At 48.8% G+C, this 26,514-nt stretch overlaps 1 protein-coding gene across 2 annotated transcripts in view; it reads left to right on the forward strand.

Annotated features, from left to right (window-relative positions):
• Nucleotides 1–26,514, forward strand: part of WDR12 (WD repeat domain 12) — a 252,188-nt gene that overhangs the window by 177,097 nt on the left and 48,577 nt on the right. For both annotated transcript variants that reach the window (XM_085648960.1, XM_085648959.1), the window contains exon 7: nt 4,959–5,004. In XM_085648960.1, the coding sequence (XP_085505086.1) occupies nt 4,959–5,004 (46 nt within the window). The remainder of the gene's footprint in view (nt 1–4,958; nt 5,005–26,514) is intronic.

Here is a 26,514-nt window from a genome sequence, read left to right on the forward strand (position 1 = left end):
CTTTCAGTGCAGCTTATCTGGACGATATTGCTGTCTATAGCTCCACCTGGCAGGGTCCACTTTGGGAAGGTTCTTGAGGTTCTGAGAAGTGCAGGCTTCACTGTCAAGGCAAGTAAGTAAGAGCCAGATAGGGCAGTGAAGGGTTATATACTTGGGTCACGTGGTAGGTGGAGGCCAAGTTCAGCCACTCCAACCCAAGGTCCAGACAATTCTGGACTGGGAAGCTCCAAAAACCCAGACCCAAGTCAGGGCATTCCTGAAGGATAGAAAGTGCTTTGCCCCAGTCCTGAAAGCTCCAGGATTTCCCAATCCGTTAATAGTGCAGACAGATGCCTCTGAGCATGGGATAGGTGCAGTCCTAGCACGAACGAATGATGAAGGACATGACCAACCTGTTGTTTTCATAAGCAGAAGACTTCTCTCCAGAGAGCAGCATTGGAGTGCCATAGAGAGGTTAAGCCTTTGCTGTGGTCTGGGCCCTGAAGAAGTTGAGGCCATACCTGTTTGCCACTCACTTCCTAGTTCAGATATACCACAACCCTCTCAGATGTCTACAACAGATGAAAGTAGAAAACCCCAAACTGCTAACGTGGTCCATATCCCAACAGGGATTGGATTTTGCAGTAGTGCACAGAGCAGGGACTTCCCATGCTAAAGCAGATGGCCTTTCCAGGTTCTTCCACCTAGAAGATGAATACTCTCCAAGGGAAGGTTAAGTGTATCCTCTTTCGTTTGGAGCGGGGGAGGGAGGGTCATGTGAAAAAGAGCCTCTTTTGACATGGTTAACCCCCCACCTTTTGCCTGGAAAATGATGTGGTTTTGATTGTAGTGCACAGGGTGCCTGCCAACCAGGTCCCCTGTGCCAGTGCTTCTTACCAAAAACTGTTCTGCGTTTGACAACTACAGCCCCCTGTAAGTCACTGCCTAAAGTATAGGAAAGCCACACCTCTAGCAGGTCTTACAGCCCCAAGGCAGGGTGCACTATATCACAGCTGTGGGCATATCTGCATAAGCAGATATGCCCATACAATATTTAAGTCTATTCTTGGATATTGAAAGTGCCAGGGCAGCCATAGAGAGTACATGGACTGGAAACTCAGCAGCCCTAGTTCCCCAGCACCATGATGGCTTCTCTGAACCCAAGAGTGTTTGGTACCAAACAACTGCTTCTTAATAACCCCACACTGATGCCGGTGTTTGATTTATTAAACCATGTACTCGGAGGGTACCTCAGAGGTGCTTCCTGAAAACCTACCAATCCCGGTGTGGTCTCTGACTAGCTTTAGGCAGCCTGCCACCACCAGACATGTTGCTGGTCCCTTAGTGGAGAGCATCTGCTCTCTGTGGCCAGAAACAAAGCACATCCTGGGTGGAGGGGTCACACCTCCTCCCCCAGCATGGGCACAGTGCTCGAGAGGGAAGCTTCAAAGGCCTTTGAAATGCGACCCCAGCCTCTGCTGCCAGCTGCAGATGGCAGCCCCTGGTTCAAACTCCCACTCTTGGGTGGGTAGAATAGATGGGAAATCTTAGAAAGAATAGGAGGTGTGCCCCCTTCGTCAACTCCATCCCTCTGTGCATGAGGCGAACTAAAGCACATTTTTCAGTGCCCACCATCTTGAAGATGGTGAGATTTATCCAATCAGGGCTAGGGCTATGCCCCCTCCCACAGGAGGGGGGCATAATAGTGGGTGTAGCCTCCCCAGTTTAGGAACCCTGCTACTTCCCTGTAATGCCCCTAGTATGTAGGTGTCTCCCGCAGACCCTGAAACCAGATCCTGCTGACCTAAGAAGAGAGGATGAAGAAGACGCCGTGCCAAGAAAAATGAAGACAACCACTGACTTGGCCCCAGCCCTACCGGCATGTCTCCAGCCTTGAAGATCCTGCAAAGAAATCAAAACCTGTCCTGCAGCCAGCGACCCTCAAAACCTCTGGGAGAACTGCCTGCCTTCGAAAAAGACCAGACCTCCTGAGGACAGCGGACCTGTCCCCAAGAAACCAAGACAAAGGACCCTGGTGCCCTTCCGGAACAGCGATCTGGCCACACTGCACCTGCAGCGTGCCTTCAATTACCCCAGTCTCCATTGGTTAACATTGGGTCCGAATTCCAGATTTGACCTCTGTACCCAGTCGCCTATGTGCCGCTGGTGGTGCAGTGTTGGTGCTTACCTGAACCTTGTCCTCTGCTGGCCCTACATCCCAAAGACTGGAGCTGTAAGTTGTGTACTTGCCTACAAAACCGCATTATTGTTTTCCTCCCATAGGTTAATTATTTTCATTTAAAAACATATTTGCTTCTATGAAAATGTTGTGGCATTAGTAAATAAATAAACCAAAGCACTATTTTTATAAATTGGTCTATTTATTGAATGGGTCTCTGATTTATTGCCACTGTGTGCACAACAAATGCATTAGAACAACCCTCTGATAAGCCTAACTGCGCGCCCACACTACCACAAAATAGAGCATTAGTGCTATCTATTTAGCCTCTGTACAATTCTTGGAGGTCCACTGGACTCACTACACACTATACCTCCTTTTGGTATAGTACATGGTGAGCCAGCCTGTCACAAGGTTGAAGTCTTAGATTACAAGTTAAATTATATAGCAGCCCAGCTCCAGTGTGTTGTGAGATGGCTTGCGAAATACACTGATCTGAGGTAGAATTGATGAAAGCTTGCGTGACACCAGAAGAGATCATAAAAAAGTGCTGACAGGAACTTTTACATCGAAAAACATAACTAGATTAGCATGAGCCGCTGTATATAGCTAGAGCAGATGCCTGAAAAGTATAGGGTCGGAGATACTGTCCTTGAAAGATCCTATCCAAAGCCTATCTGAACTAAGTGGCCAGAAGTGGGTCCCTTTCACACTGTGTCGCTGGAACCAAGCTATACCTGGCTGATGAGCCTTAACTAGGGGGATCCAGTCCTGGGTGTCTTGTGTTCCAGTTCAGGTAGGTCCTGGCCTGGCAGTTCAGAGTGGACTGTTGCCACTGGAACAGGGTCAAGACTGATTTACATATGGTTGGGTCCAAACTGAGGTGGCATGGTGGGCAAAGTAACGATGAACTGGGATGCGACTTAACTAGTTACCAGAGCTGAAAATAATTCTATGATTCGATCCATCATTTTTTGTAGATTTTAGTGTGTCAACCAAAATAAGGAGCAGAAAATGTGCAGCAACTGATAGCAGTGAGGAGAGACAGTATGGTGTTTTAGAAGGAGGCTCTTCTCCTTTTCATGTAAAATCCTAGTCTTTTGCTCGCAAACAATTGCAGAGTTCACGGTCTGGCGCTGTGTTAAGATGTGTTCTAAAATTAAGTCCTGGGTCTATATTACAATTGTTCAATGGGGACGCAACATTTGTGTGCACCTGCTTTTGTGTCCCCCTCCCCCCCTCCACTCCCCCCCCCCCCCCCCCCCCTCTCCCCAATAGGAACAATGGTATTGCAGAAGGGACCACAGATGCTTGTGCGCTATCATGAGAGGGCGTTTTCTCATTCGCATGCAGGCATGACCCCAGGCAAATGAGTGGATCACTTTGCCCCTGTGCCGTATTACCGGCCAAAGCGCAGAGGCAAAAATTCCCCTAGGAGAGGTGTCACACTTTGTGTGCCTCCTAAAGGAAGCCCTCAGAAAACCCACCCCCCCGACATCACCTTGCAAGTCACACTCAGTAAACCCGCCTACAAGGGGATCTATAATGCTTCTTGAAAGTGGAGGCAAATCCCACCTTTACAGAGGAACATGTTGCAGCTATCAAACAGCTGCTCCGTATTTCACTTGATTGTGCTGCCCCTAGGGCAGTTCGAGTTTGTGGCTGCCCTTAGGGCAGCACATTCATTGTAATACAGAGTACCTTCCTTGTTTGCGCCTCGTGCACCTTTTTGAAACGTGGGCTGTGGCCAAACAGGGAAAGTGCGCCATATGTATAATACGGCTCCTTTTTAAAAAAAAAAACATATTGCATTTCTTATTTTCATTTGCATCATTACAATGTTCGCAGCTTGTAACATTTTATACATCCAGTCCTGTATACATTAGTCCTTTGCAGCTCTCCGCCACAATCCAGGTATATACAACATCTTAATGCGGCTGTTACATTGTCTAGCAATGAACTGAAAGAAGGTGGACATTTGTGACAAGCATATTACTACAATATTGATACTAACTACCCAAAACTCCCCTCATAATAATACGGCTCCTTGTGCCCACAATATAAACCGGTGAACTCACAGACTGCCAGGAATAGTACAATGGTAATTTCTAAAGGGTGGCACATCTTGATGGGAGCTAAGACTGGGAAGCCAGGGCCCTTTCCCATAGCTAAGACCAGTCGCTTAATATTGTTCTGATAAGCAGTCAGGGCCGGAGTGGGGAGCCAAAAGAAGTCCTGGCAAATATGCTTAAACTTCCCCCACTCCCTTTGTCTTCTCATACAGTCTCTCTCTTTCCATCCATCCATACTCTGTCAATCTTCTCTTTCACTTCTGCCTATCTGATTGATTTCTCTCTACCTCCCTCTTCCCTACTCCTTTTTCTTGCTCTCTTGAGGCCTTCCCATTCCTGCTGCAGTTAACCTCTGGGATCTGGGGAAAGTGACCGAGACACCAAGAACACCCCTGGGCTTCCACAACTTTCCCTAAGGGCTACAGGCCACCAGCAGAGAAATGCACAGTGGAATGAGAGTCCTGTCCAGCCCTATTAACAGCCAATGACACCTAAGGTTCTGTGTCCTCTGTACAGCATGGTTCTCTGTATCAGCTGCAAGTAAGATCTGTCCTTGGCGTGGAAAGAAACAATGCTTTTACATATAGTTCTCTGGTAGGAATTGTGTGGTCTCATCCTTTGCCATAGCTTTTTGGGTTATATTGGGTTAATGTTGCCTGACTGTGTGTGAATGCTGTAGTGGCTTTTACTCAGATACAGTTTTATGCAAATGTTTTTTGTTTCTCTAGTTCTGCAGTGGTTCTTGGGACAAAATGTTGAAGATCTGGTCTGCAGGTAAGCATCCCCACCACTTACTCTTGAATCTACTTATATGAAATGCCTTGTTGTATCCAAGTGTATTGCTCTTTTTGCAGTACTGAAACTAATATTTTATGATAAAGCAAGCCTAGTTTAATTTGCTTGAGTTCTGCCCATAGGACGGGAGATGGTTCTATTACTAAGTCAATACAATGTGGCACCTGTTTACTTTTGTTGGTGAGTGCTGGATGATGCATAAAATCCAAATCATCTGTTTCTGACCTATCATATATTGTAGTCTCTATATCTCATTCAAAGGACTTAACCATGCTGAAAGCCCAGCTGATTGCTGTTTTTGCACAGGAAGATCTTTTTTAAAATATAGAATTAACATCTTTCTAAAGTTGGTTTGAATGCTAAATAATATGCCTAGATACATGGTGTAGCTAACATATAAAAAATGAACGATTCTTGCATGTAGTTTTGGAGAGTGCATTAACTCCTGCAGAGTTTGGCCTTGCATCTACTTGTACTCTTAAGCTGCTTCTGAGGACACACCTTTCTGGTACAACGGATTTCCTTGAGGAAACCAAACCAGTATGGTCAGCACCATTTAACAATGAGTAATACTGATTTGTATACATCTTTAGTGGAAAATCATTCTTTTGAAGTGTGTTATGAATTTCCTATTCGGGATAAAGGGTATGAGGAAAAAGTAGGTAGGGGAGTTGTTTGATTCTTGTGATAATCCTAAATATTCTTTTGAAAGAAGGAAAGAATGGTCCTTTTTTAGGGAAATCTCTTTGCAATTTAAGAGTCTTTTGCCCTTCTGAGCTCATTGACCCTCTTGGCTGAGGTGACGGTTACTATAATGGTGACCTTCCAGGACAATGAAAGAGGTCAGCCTTGTGCATTGGCGGAAAAGGAGCCCATCAGTTTCCATTACCAAGAAGAATGTTTACTCCAGTATTGGAACTGTCATAGATTCCCATGCTTGAATCATTCCCCGTCGTCGAGATGGGAGTCCCCGGCATACATAAAATAGCAATAGAAACCATTACAAAAAAAGAAACTAGGCTTGGGCCCATTCTAGTTTTGTAACATATCCACCACTTTTTGTAAAAGAGAACAAATAAAATGAACAACCAATCAGATTAGCCTCACCCTCTAGCACCTTCCTGAGAGAAGCTCAGAACCTCAGATTTTCCACCGCACGTTGTGCAAGGGAGTCTCCACTGAGCTCTGCTCAGTTTTTTCCTGTCAACCTTATTCCTACACGTTTTTTACCTGTTTATCTACAAGACCTGCTTAGACTACGTGTCAATATGTCTGACAAGGAGAAGAAAGCCCTCTTTAAAGCGTGTGCAACCTGTGCTAAGAAGAGACTTTATGTGGAGGACAAGGATTGCATTTACTGTCTGTACCCAGACCATAATGCAGCAGACTGTAAGATATGCTGGACCTTCTCAACGAAAACTTTGAGAGACTGTGAGGGGCGTCTCTTGACCTGGCTCCAGAAGCTTAAGTCAAGGAAGGAGCCAGTCTCCAGTGATAGTGATGAGGCCTCCTCTGCTTCATCTTCTAGGAGATCTGTGAAAAGGGTTAGGTCTTCTCCTTCACCTTCTAAAGACCGTCCCAGTAAAGCCTTGAAAAAGACCTCTCATAGGTCTGAAAGGCGTAGTCCTAGCAAATCTCCTCACCGAAGTGTAAAGGAGAGGGAAGGACTGTCAGCAGGAGTGACATCAGAGGAAGTCCAGCTCAGTTCCTCCATCTTCTCCTCTGGCAGCTCAAAAAGCCCTCGTCTGTCTCTTCTGATGGCAAGTCTGTGAAGAAAATTAATTCGTCGACGATGCTGTCATCGACTCAGACTCCGTCAAAGTCCTCGTCTCCTTCAGTTCTGGCTCCGTCAACGGCCTCGTCAATGGTGATTTCCTCGTCTCCGCCTACGCTGCATGGTTCAGCGTCGACTGCATCGACGCCGGTTGTGGGATCCGCAGTGGTGGCAACTCTGTCGTCGACGAGGATGACAACGGCGGTGGTCACGACGGCAACCACGTCTACAACGACGACGGCAGCACCTGCAGCAGTGGTGACGATGATCTCGACTACGGCACTGTCGATGGTGTTCATATTTTCATCGACGACCCCTACATCATCGTCGACGACCCCGTCGACTACCTCGTCGATGAGGGAAAAAATTGCAATTACAGTCAGGAAGCGCCAGATTACCCCTGAGATGACTTCCCCCAGGAGGGTGACACATCTACCACCTGCACTCCTCCTTGAAGAGGAAGGATCTGAGGAGGATGACGGGTCGTATGGGTATGCGAACAGCCCATCTCAGTTGCATGTTAAGTGCCAGGACACAGACTCCGAGGAAGAATACGTGGAGGAGCAGCAGTATGATCCTCCCTTAGGTTATCAAGAGGTCTGCCAGCAACAGATGGTCTCTATGCCTTCCTCCCTACTAACGGACTTGCAATTTATGCTTTCGGACTATAGACGAAGATTCCCAACACAATCTCCGGTTGGGGTGCCAGTTACAGCTGTTCCTCCGGCACTGCCTTCTCCCCCTCTATTGCCACTGCCTCCACCACTGCCCGTGGCTCCAGATACACCGCCAATCGTCCCTCTCATCCAGGATGATACCTCTGATGAGGACCAGGGCAACATCACTCTTTCAGATCCAGACACGGAGTGGAATGACTATCATTCCTGATCCAGCTTCACCAGCGCCAGTGGATTCTCCCCCTGGAGACATAGGGGGTTTCCATAATTTGATGGAAAGGGCTGCTAAGAGATTCGAACTGCCCATGCCCACAGTGCAGTCCGAATGTTTCCTTTATGACTTCAAAGAGCCTTACAGAAAAATAGTTCGGACCATTCCTATAGTTGGTCATGTCTGGGATGAGGGTCTAAAGGTGATGAGATGTCCAGCCACGGTAATTCCAGTACTGGCTCGCCTTGAAAAGAAATATAAAGCTCCTGAGGATAGCCCGGCCTGCCTGGTCAGTCAGCCTAAACCGGACTCTGTCATCTCCCAGGCGACCGAAAGAAAGTCTAAAAATCCTTCACCTCCAGATGAAGAGGGCAGACATCTCGATAACGTCGGCAAGAGGTTTTCCTCCATGTCCAGCCTGATGGTCAGGGCTGCAAACACCTTAGCAATACTTGGTCGCTACTATCGTCAATGTGGTGCGACCTTTCCTCCTATCTGGATCAATTGCCGGAAGATGCGAGAATAGAGGCAAAAAAGATATTTCAAGTGGGAGAGAAAACCTCTTCTGAAGTCATTGACTGTGCAATGGACATTGCAACGACTGCGTTCCGCTCCCTAGTGGGAGCTGCTGTCCTTCGTCGCCAAGGCTGGCATCGAGCTACATGGTGTCGCCAGAGGTCCAAAATAAAATCTTGGATCTTCCCTTCGATTGGGAGTTGCTCTTTGGGCAGCACATTGATGATGCGCTCCAGGACATTAAGAAAGACACAAAGAACACAAAATCCTTAGGGACTCTGCAATACCACAAGGTCCCCTTTCGTGGGGCCAGAGGCAGAGGCCTTCCTACCTACAGAGGAGGATACCAGCAGCAACTGTATTCTTCATATGCATCAGCCTGTTAATCTTACCGCCCGCAATATAACCAGCGGCGGGGTCAATCATCCTCTTTTCTCTAGATCTAACAACAGAGGACGACAAGGACACCAGGGGAAAGACTCCTCTATGCGTCAATAGCGGCTTGCTGGCTCTACCTACTGTCCCTTCTCCTCCCGTAACACCAGTGGGAGGCAGGCTCTTGCATTACTTCCACAACTGGCGGCATATAACATTGGATCGTTGGGTTCTGAAAATCATTCAATACAGCCATACTCTGGAGTTTGTCCATGCACCGCCTTCCAAGCCGCCCCGCGCCACCGAGTCAAAATATCTAGAAGTCCATCAAATGCTCCTGAAAGGGGGAATAGAACCGGTTCCTCTCTCTCAGCGGGGAGAGGGGTTTTACTCCCGGTTCTTCCTGGTTCGGAAGACCTTAGAGAAGTAGCGCCCTATTCTAGCTCAACACCTATCTCATCAAACAGTCATTTCAAATGGTTTCCTTGCAGGACATCCTTCGTCTCCTCAACTCAGGAGATTACATGGCCACATTGGATCTAGAGGACGCATAATTTCATGTACCCATCCATCCAGCCCACAGGAAATTCCTTAGCTTCACAGTAGCCAAGAGCCACTTTCAGTTCAAGGTCCTGCCATTTGGACTCAGATCTGCTCCGCGGATCTTTACAAAAGTACTAGCTCCCTTGGCAGCTTTTCTGCAAAATTAACAGCATCAGGTTTTTCCTTACCTGCACGACTGGTTGCTGAAGGCTTCTTCCAAGCACGCGGCAGAGGAATCAGTCACAGCGTGCACACACATATTCGACAATCTGGGTCTTACTCTCAACACGGAAAAGTCGACTCTGTGTCCATCCAGAACAGCCCTTTCCTGGGAGCCATTCTGGACACGTCCCTCAACGAAGCCTTTCCGACCCTGGAGAGACAAGAAAAGCTGATAGTCATGGCCCGTCTACTTATGAGAAGGCGGTCACTTTCAATTCACCTCTACAAGTCCCTCCTCTGGTCCATTTCTTCCTGCATTCCTCTAATTCCTCACTGCAGGTTATGGATGCGCCCTCTCCAGGAGGAGCTAGACTTGCAGTGGCGCCAAGTGGACGGGTCCTTGAGGGACGCTGCATCATGGTGGATGAACGAGGAAAAGATTTCTCAGGGTCTCTCCTTCAGGTCACCCCAGTTTCTCAAATAATCACTACGGACGCCTTGCTGGAGGGCTGGGGAGCGGTCTTGCAAGACCTTCACGTAAGCTGCCGTTGGCTACCCCAACATAGTCTTCTACATATCAATCTGCTGGAGCTTAGAGCGTTTCACCTGGCCTTACAGGCTTTCCTCCTGCAGATAGAGCAGTCTGCAGTCCTGGTACGAACGGACAATACGACTGCCATGCATTACATAAACAAAGAGGGCGGCACTAGGTCTGGTCTTTTGTCAAAAGAAGCTCAGACAATCTAGGAATGGGTTATCCAGCATGGGATATCGCTAAAAGCAGAGCATTTTTCGGGCGTTCTCAACAAGACGGAGGACACGCTGAGCAGACTGAAATCAGTCAGCCACGAATGGGAACTGGACCAGTCCACTCTGGAGCAGGGTTTTCGCCTGTGGGGTAGGCCGTCAATAGACCTCTTTGCCACGCTGGAGAACAAGAAATGACGATTTTACGCAAGCAAGCTTCACCAACTGGGATCATTAGGGAATGCGCTTTCGATGGCCTGGTCAGGCGCCATTGTTTACACTTTTCCCCCATTCCGCTGATCCCCAGACTTCTCAGGAAGCTTAAGGCGGAACCTTGCAAGATGATTTTGATAGCTCCTGCGTGGCCCCGCCAATTTTGGTTCACAGAGCTGCATCTCCTCTCCCTGGAGCGTCCACTCCTTTGCAGCCGATTCCTTCGCTGCGGACAATGTCCCAGGGCCAAATCTGGCACCCGGATCCTCGATCCCTGTAGTTATCGGCATGGCTCTAGAGCGCTGAGAATTTCTTGGTTTGACCATTTCGGCAGAATATAGAGACGTACTTTCTCAGGCATGGGCCCTAAGTACCAACAAAACATACGGTCTAAAGTGGAAGCATTTCTGCCTTTGGTGCCAGCAGGAGGGCATTCATCCTCTTTCTTCTGCACCGCATGAAGTTCTTCCTTACATTCTTTCGGGAAAGCAGGGCTGGCTCACTCATCCATCAAAGTTCATTTTGCCGCCATCTCTCGCTTCCGACGTACATCTTCTGGTCCTTCCCTCTGGTCGGCAAGGATAATTAAACAGTTTCTCAAGGGCCTTTTTAGTGTTTTCCCTCCAGTCAAGCCTCCGCTGCCTCTTTGGCACCTTAATTTGGTTCTCACCCAGCTCTTAAAGCATCCCTTTGAGCCTATTCACAGTGCGGATTTGAAATTCCTCTCCTGGAAGGTGGCTCTTCTGCTAGCCTTAACTTCGGCTAGGAGAGTAGGTGAATTACAGGCTCTCACCATTCAGGAACCTTTTCTCCAATTTAAAAAGGGGACAGTGATACTCCGTACCAACCCAGAGTTCATACCGAAAGTGCCTTCAGACTTTCATTTGAATGAGCCGATCATACTCAAAACCTTTTTCCCTCATCCTACTACTCCAGCAGAGAAAGCACTCCACTCACTGGACATTCAGCGGTGCTTAAAATTCTATCTTCAACGTACTAAGGACTTCAGGAAGTCTCCTCAGCTCTTTGTGTCTTGCAGCGTCCCTCGTAAGGGTTTTCCCCTTTCCAAGCAGGGGATTGCTCGTTGGATTACCAGCGCTATCCAGTATTGTCACCAAGCAGCGGGCAAGCCCCTAGAAGGTTGGGTCCGTGCTCACTCCACAAGGGCGATTTCTTCTTAGACAGCCCTCTTTGCCGGAGTTCCTATCCGGGAGATATGCAGAGCAGCAACCTGGAGCAGTACTCATACATTTACAAGATATTACTGCCTGGATTCTTCAACGCAAAGTGACACAGCAGTGGGCCAGGCAGTCCTGAGGAACCTCTTTCATTAAGTGGTGAGCTTTTCCCTTTCAACCCTCCTTCAGTCTTTGTTTAAGCTCTTTGCACTTTTTTCAGTTCGTTTGCTTGTTTCTTCCTTTTTTCCTTATGTTTACAAATGTGTTTAGATACCATTGACTTTTGGTTTTAATGATTAATAATGAATAAATAAGGAATCAAGGTTCAAAAAATGTGCTCCTAACTGCTAGTTACTCTGATTCAAGCTTGGGAATCTATGAAAGTTCCAATACTGGGGTAAGAAAACAAGTTGCTTACCTGTAACTTTGGTTCTCCAGTATTGAAAACTTTCATAGATTCCCATGCGACCACCCTCCTCCCCTGGGAAAGCTCAGCCTTCAGCATCTTCAGTTATATGATTACACAATCGCTACGAAAATCTAAGGGTCTGAGGTTCTCTCAGGAAGGTTCTAGAGGTTGAGGTTAATCTGATTGGTTGTTCATTTTACTTGGTCTCTTTTACAAAAGGAGGTGGATAGGTTACACAACTAGAATGGGCCTAGGCTTAGTTTCTTTTATTGTAATGGTTTCTATTGCTATTTTATGTATATCGGGGACTCCCATCTCGACGACCGGGAATGATTCAAGCATGGGAATCTATGAAAGTTTCCAATACTGGAGAACCAAAGTTTTGCAGCGTGAATCTTTCTGGATTCACTATGCTGTGCATTATTCCGCGATTTTGTGGTTGGGTCCGGATTCGTAGTCTTTTCTTTGTTTTTCTTCTTTTTTTTTTTTATTTTATTTTTTTTCTTGTAGCCCAGGTGGGCGGCGACGACCCACCATTTGGTGAACCTCCCGTGACGTCGTCGTGCATCCTGCGGAAGTCCCACCTTTGGGGCGCCATCTTCAGATTCTTTTTTCCGCCGTTGGGTCTGGATCGTCATCGGGAAGCTCCAGAGTTACAATCGAAGGAAGAAGAAGGAAAAGCGAGTTTCGTCGATAAATAACTACGAAGATATCACAGAAAAGGAAAATTTCACATCAGGAGCGCGAAGAAGGAAGTGTTCCACCTTTTTTCTTCGACGCCCTTGGAGAATGCGCACTCAGAGGCCCTGAGCGCAATGGACAAGACGCCATTCAAGTTCTGCCCTAACTGCCACCACAAGTTCGCGCAGAAGGACCAGCATCCGGTCTGCAACCTCTGCCTACCGGTCGACCACCAGAGCAAGGACTGCAACGCCTGCTCAGCCTTCGCGCCGAAGACGCTCCGGGTGAGAGAACGTCAGCGAAGAGCCAACGCCAGCATGGATGGCAAGGGTAAGGCCCCGTCGGTCTACGATCTGGGCCTCTCCACAGACGATGAGGACAACGTCGCCGAGGGACCCGAAAACTTCACGGTCGTAGAGACCGACAAGAAAAACGAAGACGAGGTAAGAGAATCGTCGAGCACAAAACACCCGAAAATGCCTCAAACCCGAGGGTGACTCGAGAAAATCTGAGTCAAAGTCCACGAAGGGAGCCCCGGCGCCGAAAACTTCGACCACCAAGGGGGGAACCATGGACAAGAGGCCGAGCGGATCCTTCGAGAAGGACTCCCTGGTGCCGAAAGACGCCGAAAGGCAAGGTTCGTCGAAGACAACCCATGAAACGGGGCGCTCGACGCAGAAGGACAGATCGGCGTCGACGCAAGTTCCGTCGAAGAGGCCCGTGGTCGATGCCGAAAGCATCTCCGAGATGGAGAAAAAGAGGCGGCTCGAGGCCGAAATGGAGAACATCCTTCAGAGGAAGAAGGAGTTCGACGCCAAGATGAAGGAATTCAAAATTCCAACGGCTCCACTGACGAACGTCGTCGAAATCGAGGATGAATTTGACACCGAGAGGCTGCCGAGAGATCTCGAAGAGGAAGACGAGACCTATTATGAAGGCGAACCCGAGGAAGAAGACCAGCAGTCGTTCTACAGCTCGGCGCCATCAACCAGCCACGACATCGAATGGCAGGATCTCGACACCGAAAACCCCGAGGAGCCTGTGGACACGTGCCCTTCGAGGCCCTCTCCACCCGACGACATCTGGGTGTACAATATGGTGGTCAGGAGCGCAGCGACAGCCGTCGGCGTGAAACTGGACGAGGAGAGGCCGAAAGCCGATTTACTCCTCGAAACCCTGCTCCCCATCCAGACGAGGAGCCAATTCCTTCCCATGCTACAAAGTGTGATGAATCGGGGGAGAGAGGCCTTTAAAGAACCAGCGACCTGCCGTTCGATCACGCCCAGGACGGAGAAGAAGTATAAGCACTCTTCTCTGGACCCCCCCTTACATCAAGGGTAGTATCACGGCCGACTCCATCATAGCTTCCACGGCCAGGAGAAGGGCCAACGTGCCAGCAACTTCGGGGCCACCACCAGATAAAGAAAGCAGGAGGATAGACCTCACAGGACGAAAGGTCGAGAGGAACGCCGCAATGCACTGGCGCATGGCGAATTCCAATGCACTTCTCAATAGGCACCAGTACCAGCACTGGGACGAGATGGGGGAGCTAGTAAAACACCTCCCCGAAGAAAACCGCCAAAGAGCCTCCCACCTGGTGGAAGAAGGTAAAAACATCGCCAACTCTTGTATAAAGACGGCGCTGGACGGGGCAGAGACTTCGGCAAGACTAATGGCCATAGGGGTCACCGAGAGAAGACATGCATGGCTAAGAATCTCGGGATTCAAACCGGAGGTGCAAAACAACATCCTCAGCGCCCCCTTCAACGGAGAGACACTGTTCGGAGCAACAGTAGACGAGAAACTCACCCAGCTGAAAAAAGAAAACGAAACGGCGAGGTCCATGGGGGCCCTACAGCTAAGGGGGATGAGGAGAGGCAATCCCTCTAGGAGACCCTACGGTCGGGGAGGAAGCCAGCAGGGAGCGTCGCACCAGGCGTTCCAGCAGGGTCAGCAGGGTGATAGTCACGGACAACAAGGTCAACAGAAGCAAAACTGGCAGTACCAACCTCGGGGCCAGTCCTTTCGCGGGAGAGGGAACGGACGTGGCCAGAGGAGGAGAGGGGGTGACCAACCCTCATCAAAGTGACTCAGCACGCAGGAGGACGCCTACCCTCGACATGCCCCCAAGGGTGAGGCGCAATACAGTAACATCAAGGGGGAGAGACGAATCAAAAGCCTACGAGTATCCAACACCAGTAGGCGGAAGGCTGAGGTTCTACCTTCAGGAGTGGCGGCGTATAACCACAGACAAGTGGATACTGAACGTCATGCAATACGGATACTGCGTGGATTTGGAGAAAAGGCCTCCAAACAGAAGACCAAAGGGAAGACAGAGATCGGCTCAAGAACTGGACCTACTCAGAGAAGAAACCCTGAAACTACTAGAAAAAAGAGCCATAGAGGCAGTGCCGTTCAGAGAACGCAACAAGGGGGTCTACTCTAACTATTTCGTGGTCCCGAAAGTAGGCGGAAACGTCAGACCCATCCTGGACCTGCGATACCTAAACAAGTTCATCAGAACACAGAAGTTCAAAATGACTTCGCTGCAGGAGGTGCTCCCCCAAATAAGAGACGGGGACTTCATGGTCACCGTGGACCTCAAGGATGCCTACCTGCACATTCCAATAAACAGAAGGCACAAGGGCCTTCTAAGGTTCAACATCGACCAGGAACACTACCAGTTCACAACCCTGGCCTTCGGGCTAAAATCGGGGCCAAGGGTTTTTACAAAATGCCTGTCGGCGGTCGCGGCCCACCTACGAAGGCAGGGGATCCATGTCTACCCCTACCTAGACGACTGGCTGGTCAAGGCAAACACACGCGAGAAGTGCGAGAGACACGCAACACGCGTGACAGACACTCTGACGAACCTGGGGTTCTCCATACACTGGGGGAAGTCATCGCTGGAACCGGAGCAAAAATCAACACCCTGAACAGCACAGTGGTGCCCAGCGACAGGAGAACAGATGCTCTACTGAAGGAGACGCGTCTCTACCAGAAGGGGCGAGCTCTGACAGTGAGGTCAGTGAGCAAGATGATGGGGATGATGGCGTCATGTATCCAGCTGGTGCCGAATGTACGCCTGCACATGAGACCATTCCAAGAATGGCTACAACAGCAATGGTCACAAGCAAGCGGCAGTTGGGAAGATCTAGTGGTTGTTACGCACGCAGTGCAGGAGGAGATGACTTGGTGGAACAGAGACAACATGACAGCAGGGAGAAGCCTGACACCACCAAACCCAACAATGACCATTACCACGGACGCATCGCAAAAGGGATGGGGAGCGCACATGGACAACCTCCGAGTGAGGGGTCTGTGGGCTCCAGCAGATGCGGTACGCCATATCAATTACCTCGAATTGAAAACCATCCTGCTAGCCCTGAAGGCATTCCAGAGGCACCTGTACAACCAGAGGGTGTTGATTCAAACAGACAACACCACGGCAATGTTCTATATCAACAAGCAGGGGGGGACACAATCGTTCCCTCTCTCCTCTCTGGCTCAGGAGATTTGGAGATGGGCCATACCCCTCAGGATAGATCTTCTGGCAATTCACCTTCCGGGGAAGGACAATGTGGAGGCAGACTGGCTAAGAAGGCAGACCTCGGCATCACACGAGTGGGAGCTCAATGGCCAGGAAACGGAGAAGCTTTTCCAGAGATGGGGAACTCCCACAATAGACCTGTTTGCAACACGCCAAAATGCAAAATGCCAAAGCTTCGCGTCCAGGCAACCAGATCAGCAATCCCAAGGAAATGCCCTATGGATAAGCTGGTCGAGGACATTTGCCTACGCCTTTCCGCCGATACCCCTGTTACACAGAGTGCTCGACAAGTGCAGAACCAGCAACATGACTCTGATCCTAGTGGCTCCGCAGTGGGCAAGGCAGACATGGTTCTCACAAATTCAAGAAATGGCACAGGGCAATCCCCACAGGTTCAAGAGAAGAAGGGACCTGCTCTCCATGCAAAACGGAGAGGTCCTGCATCCGGAGCCAGAGAGCCTCAACCTGGCGGCATGGCTCCTGAAGACCTAGAGTTCGCTCACCTTAAATTGCCTCCTAGCACTATGCGAGTGCTGCGGGAGGCAAGGAAACCAACTACACGAAAATGCTACAGCGCCAAATGGCAGAGATTTACTATGTGGTGCAGGAAGAAGGGCCTGCAAAACAGAATGACAAGAGACTCAACAGTACTGCGGTACCTCACACACCTTCTAAAGAGTGACCTCTGCTCGAGCTCCCTAAGGGTACACCTAGCGGCGATCGTAGCCTACACCTGAGGTGAGAAGGGTGAAAGTTTCTTCACTTCGCAGGTTGTGAAGAGATTCATGGAAGGAGCCAAAAGAATTGCCCCTCCTAAAAGGTTGCCGCCGCCAGCATGGAATCTCAACGTGGTACTGACGGAGCTCATGAAGGCACAGTTTGAACCCATTCACAAGGCCACACTGCAAATGTTGACGATGAAAACGGCCTTTCTGGTGGCCATAACCTCACTACGCAGGGTGAGCGAGCTTCAAGCACTAACGCTTCAAGAACCCTACATTCAGATTCACAAGGACAGGGTAGTCCTGAGAACAGACCCACACTTCATGCCCAAGGTGGTGTCGGCGTTCCACATGAACCAGAGTATTCAGATACCGAGTTTCTTCCAAAACCCGACTTCGAACGCAGAAAGGGCTCTGCACACCCTCGACGCTAGAAGAGCGGTGATGCACTACATTGAGAGAACCAAGGAACTCAGGAAATCAAAGCAGTTGTTTGTGTCCTTTGCTACTAGCTTCATGGGTAGACCAGTGACTAAGGGCACCATCGCTAGATGGATTGCCCTCACTATTCAATTCTGCCACAAACAGGCTGGACAGGAGCTAGCAGAGGGGCCTCAGGCTCACTCCACAAGGAAGAAGGGGGCCACTGTTGCCTTCCTGGCGAACACGCCCATTCAGGACATATGTCTAGCGGCAACTTGGGCATCTGTACACACGTTCACGAAACACTACTGCGTGGACATTCAGATGAACAAGGAAGCACAGGTTGGACAGAAGGTGCTTCAACACATTTTCAACGACCAACGCTCATCTACCACCCAGCCGCCACAAAATTAGGAAAACCGCTACAAAGTCTATGCACAGCACAGTGAATCCAGAAAGATTCACGCTGCAAAACGAATAGTTTCTTACCTGTCGGTGTAGTTTTGCAGCTTGAAGATCTTTCTGGATTCACTAGCGAACCCACCCACCTCCGCCAGTGAGATGAGGCTGGAGGAAGAGGGGGTGAAATGGAAAACATCAGAAGGAATAAAAACGTACAGAAAATGGACTGAAGGACTAATCCATCGCCTAAGGTTAAAAAAAAAGAAGGGAAAAAAGAACCCGAAGATGGCGCCCCAAAGGTGGGACTTCCGCAGGAAGCACGACGACGTCACGGGAGGTGCACCAATGGTGGGTCGTCGCCGCCCACCTGGGCTACAAAAAAAAAAAGAAGAAAAACAAAGAAAAGACTACAAATCCGGACCCAACCACAAGATCGCGGAATAATGCACAGCATAGTGAATCCAGAAAGATCTTCAAGCTGCAAAACTACACCGACAGGTAAGAAACTATTCGTTACAGGTGAGTAACTTGTTTTCTCCCTTGATGTGGCTTTTCTAAAGCATTCTAGAGCGTTTTTATTCAAGGAAATTGTGAAGAACAATTCCTGAGACCGATACATGCAAAGTAGGCAATAATAAGTAATAGCAGCCAGATTTTCTTTCATTGAGTAAAATTGTAAGCCCTGTTTAGCCAAGTAAAGAAGATATTCAGGAGCTGGGTAGTCAAGTTCAGCAATGGTAGTTGATGGGCTGGGTGCTGAATGTTGTTTGACAGACTAGAAAAACTTGTTCTGGCCAGTACTGTATTCTGCTGTGTTGCTAGGAGGAAATGGGCGTGTTGCAGGTTTCACTCCAGTCTTTGCACCATTCTGACTACTAGGTACTGGTGTAATAACTCTGAAATGCCCTGAGCCTACTTAACCAGGACTCAGTGCACGTGCTCTGACCCTTGTGTAAGTGTATAGTTGATTAGCTTATACCTAATTGGCATAGCTTAACTTTACTTGTAAGTCCCTGGTATATGGTACCAGGAGAACGTAGAGCCTATAAGCTGAAGCGTCACTCGTGAACTGCAGTACTAGTTGCCACACCACAAGTATGACAAGGTAAAACATGTCACCCAGACTGCTACTGCAGACTTGTTAGAGCAGTTGTAACTTCTAACTCGACTTTGCTATTTAAAATAATAGCAAAGCCCAAGCCTCCTTTTGTAATAGATCTGTCACCACTACATCAGGCCACCTGAGTCCTAAGGCAGGGTACAATATTACAAAGCAGAATCTGAGTTTAACAGGTTTTGGCAGTAAAAACCCTAAATTGTTTTTATTACTGTAATAGTGGCTGGTAGCCCCATTGGCAAGTACAGAGTTACAGGCTGACACTTCAGCTCTGCTAACTTTTGATTGAGGCTACGGAGATGGGTACTTCATGTTATCAAAAGGATCCGTGCATTAAGTCCGATTTAATGGTTGAATCAAATTTAATTTAATTGATGTGCAAAGTGCAACATTAGTAAGTTGCCACTTTGGTTGCCCAAGTATTCCAATGCCTATTTATGGTTGCACACAAAGACTGTCTGCCCTCCTGGGGAGACGTGTAAGTAACTACCAGGAAAGGTAACAATAGAGACCTGGTACTGGACGATGTGTTACCTTCCCTTGGCAGTAAGTCACACAGGGTAATTGCCCTAAAGGCGGACTTGAAAGAGGAAACCACCTTTGAAGGGCAAGTGGTGCACACACAGGGAAGGTGCTGCTCTGTTTAGGTAGACAGGCTAACAGTGGGCATAGAGAGGGAACACAGTTGCTAAACTGGTTTTCCTGTGGGCGTGTGGCGGGCTACCAAGCTCCACACGCTGAGGTAAAGGTTCTGCCATCTTGAGAGTGGGCAGAACCTGTCATTCTAGGATAGGTAGATGCCACACTTCACATGAAGTTGTCATCAGACGGAATGGACTCTAGTAGCCCATTGGCTAGTGACTGCGATCTTCCCTAAGGGCACTTTCTGGGCATAAAAGGGGGCCACCCCAGGCATCTAGGACCCTAAGAGGTATGGTTGCCCTCATAGATGGACCAGGTCTGAGGCAATAAAGATCATCTTTGCTTAGTGTTGTTTGAACTTGATCATTTTTAGAGGCATTAGAACTGGAGGAAGGGTCCATAAATGCATTTGGTTGTCTATAGCCAGGCAAGGTTAAACACACGAAGGACAATTTTAATGGACTTGATAATATTATGCATTAAACCAGAAATATAAAATAAATTAATGACACTGAGGAAAAACAATTATGATAAAGGAAGGATTGCCGCTATTTTGTTCCAAAGCCCTCCAGGGTAGCTGGAAAGAAGTATTTTTTAGCCATTTGTGTAGGCACAATTTACACAGCTCATGAACGCGTGTGTTCCCTTTTCATGTAGAGTTATGGGAAATGTTGCCTTCCCACCTGCTGCAGTTAGTACAAACTGAAATTTGCAGGGGGGGAGGAAACACAATGTTGTCTCTGTCTCTCTCTCTTCTCTCCATACATCTGTATGTGGCGTCTAGTATCTGATTGACCCCTCGGCGTGTGGCTGTTGCACTTAAATGCACCTGAAGATCGTCCGAGTGTAAAGTCAAATATTTTTGACAACCACTTGCTAAGGATTCTCCCCCGTAGTACTCCTCCACTCCTTCACTGAACCTCCATAAAATCCTTCCATAAGTAGCACAAAAAGTGTTACACAAAGAAGTCCTCTTCCTTGCGGAATTGGTCCTGCTCCCTGGACCATTCAGAGACTCGGGGATGCAATTCTGTTCCTCATCTGAGTTGATTTCAGTACTGTAGAGGTAGTCTGACTTTTTATTTCCATCAGCTGACCCTTCCCAAGTCTAGGCCCATCATATGTGCATGTTGGATATTTTCAGGATTGGTCCCAATACCGTCTGGGCCACTGTCAAGCCTGGACTTGATTCTGTGGGTTTGGCATCTCCACAGGCTCCAACCTTCATGCTGCTCAATTCTAGGCCTCCACAGGCTCTGGACATGCCACCACTTATGTAGATCTTTCCTACCAAAACTCTGATCCAGGTTTCTTTAGTTCCGTCTAAAAAACATCACAAGTGATGCATTTGGAGCTGATTTCAGTGCTGCTTTCACCTTTGAAGTCAGCTGACAGTGTAAATTTTGGTGCCCTGTTATAGATTGTGGGTGTCTGTATATAGACCATTCGAATGCTGACAACCTCCTCCATCCATATAATTCACAAACTGACTTTTATGTGGAACTACAAAATGCAGCTGACCATGACGTGTTAATAAAGGCGGGAACTCCCTGCCCCGCAAATTCTTCTCAAGAAGAAGTCTTGTTATTGTACCTTCTCTGGTACGGAAAGTGGGGTAAGCACTGAAATTGCCCACTGCTAAAATGAAGTCCAGCATCTTGACTGAAATCTTGAATCTGTTGTCAGTGGCTCCAGAGTCATTGTTGCCATTTATTGAACTTGAATTTGGAGCAAGACCTAGCTTCGTGGGAAAAGAAAATCTCTCCGGTCCAGCATCAGCAGGCAAATCTCTTGGTGCCATAGACCAGCACTATCCTACCCAAATATTTGGTTACACACCCTTCATGGGAGAGTTTATATTACAGGTATCATCTGCCAAGCTAAATCATAAATCCTTTCCCCGCCACTCCTCTAACTCTTGACTCTAAAATTCTTAACTCCATTTGCAGGGAGCTGTGTGTCAGGTAGCCTAGCCCTGCACACTGCGAACACCACCAGACTCCTTGACCAGTCCTTCTATGCATTGGGGGGAACTGGCTGAAATGTTTCTGATCAATCTGTTGCTTGAAGATGAAATACCTTTTAAAAATACAATACTTCTCATCAGGGATGGGTAAGAGGGCTGGTGTGGCGATTCTTTTAGCCACGCACTTTCAGGGGAAAGTGATGGGAACTCCCACGGAGGTTGCGGGTCGCCTCCTGGCTCAGAGGGTGCTACTGGGAGAGCGAGTACATATGATAGCCTCGGTCTATAGTCCCAACAAGCATCAAGAAGCCTTCTTACGAGATGCTATAAGCTCGATTCTGAAATCACCTGATGAGGATCTCGTCGTCGGAGGGTACACAGGCTCGATTTCTGACATGATGCTTCAGAGATTGAGGGAGGAGGGTCTCACAGATGCCTGGCACCATCGCTTCCCGACAGCACAAGAGTACACCTTTTTCTCCGCGGCCCATCAAACGTATGCTCGTATTGACCTTTTTTGGACTTCTGCCAGGATCACAGCGGCCACCGAGGACGTATCTATTGGGGTCGCGGCGTTGTCTGAATTATTCTCCGGTTGTCTTGATGCTGCATCTCCCGGGCGGCGCCCCGCGGCAGAGTTCGTGGCGCTTAAACCGCAAACTACTCTTGTGCGACGCTAATGTCGCTGAACTACGTGGCATTATCAAGACGTACCTGGAGATGAACGGCATGGGCTCTGTGGGGATCGCTACGCTTTGGGACGCTCTGAAGGCGGTCCTCCGCGGCCGCTGTATCGCTATCGCGGCGGGTTTGAACAAGGATCGCAGGGCCAAGAGGGAGGGAAATCGGAGGACCAAATCCGGGAGTTTGAGGGGGTACACCGCCGCACAGAGGCAGTCCAAACTCGGTGCCCTCTCACACAGGCGAGGAAGCAACTGCGGGCATTAGACCTCGATCGTGCTGAAAACGCCCTACTCTGTACCAAACAGTGCTATTACGAAGGGGGGAACAAACCTGGGCAACTCCTTGTGCACGCCTTGCGGGCTGAGACGGCGACGCGTCGAGCCACGGAAATCATGACTGAACAGGGGGAGATCCTGCGCGCAGACCGGGATATAGCGTCTGCATTTGAGGCCTTCTATAAGGCTCTCTACTCAGCTGATAGCCTGAATCCTACAGTGGCTAGGGACTGTGCGCAAGAGGCACCGGTGACTCCACTGGTGGACCCGGTCGCTACCAGTTTAGATGCGGACATTAGTCCCGAGGAAGTCTTACGAGCTATCAAGGGCCTTTCGGCCGGCAAGGCACCAGGAGAGGACGGCTTCCCTGTCAACTTCTACAAAATCTTTGCACCAGACCTCGCTCTTCTCTGCTGGTGAGGCTGTTCAACACCTTTAGTGCCTCTGGGGATCTCACTTCGTCGATGTCAATGGCAGAGATAGTGGTCATTCTGCCCCATTTCTCTGCTCAACGTGGACCTGAAATTCTTTACTAGTGTATTGGCCTCCAGACTCGCTCCCCACATGCAGGGCATTTTGGACCCCGACCAGTCTGGTTTTATCCCGGATCGCAATTGTGGGGATGGGACTTTACCATCTATTGGACAAGACACAACAAACCCAGATCACGGCATTGCTTCTCTCAGTGGATGCCGAAAAGGTATTTGATCGAGTTCACTGGACTTATCTGCAACAGGTCCTCTGTCGCTTTGGTCTCAGGGACAGGTTACGGAGATGGGTGAGTTGCGTCTGTCGAGGCCCACAGGCTCGCATCCGGGTTAATGGGGTGGTTTCGTGTCCCTTTCAGATCGGACGTGGCATGAGACAGGGGTGTCCCCTCTCCCCCCTCCTTTTCGCGCTCTATATAGAGCCATTCATTGAAAGGGTCTGCCAACTTGGTCACTGGGATCCGGATAGGAGGCAGGGAACATAAGATCTCCTTATACACAGACGACGTGCTCTTTTTCTTAACGCACCCGTTGCTGGCAGAGGTCGAGGCTTTTAGTGCGGCGTCAGGGTTTAAAATTAATTTGAAAAAGACTCAGGCTTTGAGCGTCACCCTTCCTGAAGAGGAACTGCACCAGCTATCACTTAACTTCCCATTTTCTTGGGCGCCTACCGACATCACCTATCTGGGATTACGGGTTTTCTTGACCACTGCGAAGACGGATCAGGTGAACTACACGGAGGCTCTGAACAAAATGCGCCTTGAACTGAACAGTTGTAAAAAGCATGCCCTCTCTTGGTTAGGCAAGATTGACGCCGTCAAAATGACATTTTTACCCCGTCTGCTTTACATAATGCAGACGCTCCCCCTAAGTCCGCCACCCACGACACTGGCCCTAATGCAACAACTTATTAACAGGTTCATCTGGGGGGGTAAGAATCCGCCCATAGCGCAACGCCTCACTTATCTGAAGCAGGACGAGGATGGTCTCGGTATCCCGCATCTCAGGCGCTACTATGACTCGGCGCAGTTGCAATGGATGGTTGAGTGGTACCAACTGGAGTCGGAAAAACATTGGTGTGTTATGGACAGAGGGGTCGCTGGGATCCACATTTGGAAAGTTCTCTGGCTACCCAGATGTCGCTGGCCGCTGGGTGCGTATCTCTCCCCAGTCCTGCGAGCCACTATGCAGGTATGGGATAGGGTCCAAGAGAAGTGTCAGTTGTCTTCAGCTGTTTCACCCTTGACCCCTTTTATTGGGAACCCGGATTTCCCCCTGCCCCAGTGGGCACTACCTACTGAAAATGGCAAGAGGCAAACTGTAAGCGCATAGGCGACCTCTTCGACCAGCAGGGAATAATGGATTTCCCCAGACTCGTGGCTCACTATGGGATCCCAAAAGACGCACACTGGCAGTACCTGGCGCTGCGCCATTTGGTCACACAGCCACAGGTTCTCCCACATGCTGGTCGGCTCCTCACAAAATTCGAGATTTGGTACATTACCCGCACCTCCAATAAACGCCTTCTGTCAGATATATACGGCTTCCTCAACAAGGTGGGAACACAGGCCAAATCCCAGGCGCAGCGTAGGTGGGAGACGGAATTGAGCCGGGAGTTCTCCTCTAAGAAATGGGCGGACATCGTTCACAGAGCACGGGCATCCTCATGCAGCACTTCCGAGAAGGAGATGCTCCTCAAAATTAAACACTATTGGTATTATACACCTGTTAGGGTCGCCAAATGGAAGCCCCGTAGCAGCAGTCTTTGTTTGCGTAACTGCGGAGAGGAGGGTACACTATCCCACATCCTATGGCATTGTCCTAAGATACAGGCATTTTGGGAACCTATTTTGCCTTTAGTCGATCAGATATACCAGACGGAACCCCCGATTCCCTAGTTACATCCTGCTGGGGCTACCTAATCGTCTCACATACTCTCTTCGGTCCTGTAGGGGTAGGGCGATCACTTTAGCACTAGGGGCAGCCAAGCAGGTCCTTCTGGCCAAGTGGGGCACGACCGACATCCCGACCAGGTTAGATTGGCTACACAAAATGTGGGAGGTTGTGGGAATGGAGCGGATTACAGCAGGAATCAACCACACAATACCTACATTTTGTAAGACTTGGAGTCCACGGTGGCCTACTTATCTTCTGAATTCATAGAGCTTACCTGCCCTCCTTAGCTCAGTGTCCTGCGATTCCCTACAGCTCCCATAACGGACCCGTCGCCACCGCCTGAGGTCTCACGGACCCAGCCCCTCTGCGTCGCACCATAAGCCGTGGGTAGATATCGGTCCTTTATCTTCTCTAATTTCCTCAGTCTTATCTTCACTCTCCTTCACCTTCTCTTGGCCTCCTTATCTTACTCTTGCATAAAGTTTACATCTGCATAAATACGTTCCCTGCCGGCTGGTGGTTGTAGGTGGGCGTACTGTTTATGAATGCAGCATACTTAATAAAAAAGATAGCAACCATAAAAATAAGAGACAAGAGACGTATAGCAAAACAGGAACAGTTTGTTTAATTAAACAATGCGGGCAGGAGCACAGGCATAGGGTCTGAGGACTGTCTTAATTTGTAATCGGTCGAAAATAAACTTTTATACAGCTCATTGAATGCATTAAAATGGTTCAGGTGAATCTTTTTTGGTAAGGAATGTGTACCCTTATCTTTGGAGCCATAAATTAAGGTATTGGATGAGGAATGCAGGTGGGCCTTGACCTTGAGTGGACACAATGCTGCCAGTGGGTAACAAACGTGTACAGATGTCCTGAATGTGGAGTGGATGATCACTGCATGTACTGTGTATGCTGCTCCCTGATTGGCTAAGTGTTCCTAACTTAATGTGGCATCTGACTTTATGGTGTTTTGGGAATGTACACACCTCTCCGCCCATGTGTGCTATTCTGTGGCCAATCACCCTGGACCATTGTGATGTCGCTGCGCATATCTGTGAGATCGATCTGGGATTTCCTCTTCGCACATTTGTTTGCTGGCTACCTTCTACCTGACCTGCAATCGGTTAAGTCAGTTACCTCCGGCTGGGTCTCAGGGCCAGCCTAACTACATATTGCTCAGTCGGGGTTGATGTGGAGTTCACTAAGGGCGAATTTGTCAATAAAGATGCAATTTTGTTTTTATACAGGACTGTATTGTTATTCATATTGACATTGACTTTTTCAATATTAACAGTCCCCCCCCCTCCCCCCCCCCCCGCCCCCCCCCCCCCTTTGGTTGCCTTTTCAACTACACTATCTAACCCTTACTTCATGACAGCTACTTTATTGGGGTACTGTTGTTCTTTGGTTTTGACAAGTTAAGTACGAAGACTCATAAAATTGATTAATTCACCTTATTACCTATAAGCCACCTTTAAGCTTTTACCATCAAAAATATATCATGATTGAGGCCACTATCTGATGCCCCACAAAACAATTTCATAAATAGTGTGTGGAAAACACATCCTTGAGGGAAATACAGGAACCCCGAAGAAACGATCATTAACAACCGCACACATGCAATGTTTTTCTGAATTAAAAAATGGACCAAGATCTTATCCAACAGGTCTGCAATAGAACCTTCAAGTGCGCCACCTTTCAGCGGTCACATCACCCCAAAGGGGAAATAAAGTGTGTAAGTCAAACTTACGGACTGCACTGTGAACTTTTTGATTGAACTGCTCAACGAAAATACCCAATGACAAGAGGACCACAGATACCCCTCCCTCCCCCCCC

This window comes from Triturus cristatus, chromosome 3_2 (genome assembly GCF_964204655.1).
Source record: "Triturus cristatus chromosome 3_2, aTriCri1.1, whole genome shotgun sequence".
In the NCBI taxonomy this organism is placed as follows: Eukaryota; Metazoa; Chordata; class Amphibia; order Caudata; family Salamandridae; genus Triturus; species Triturus cristatus.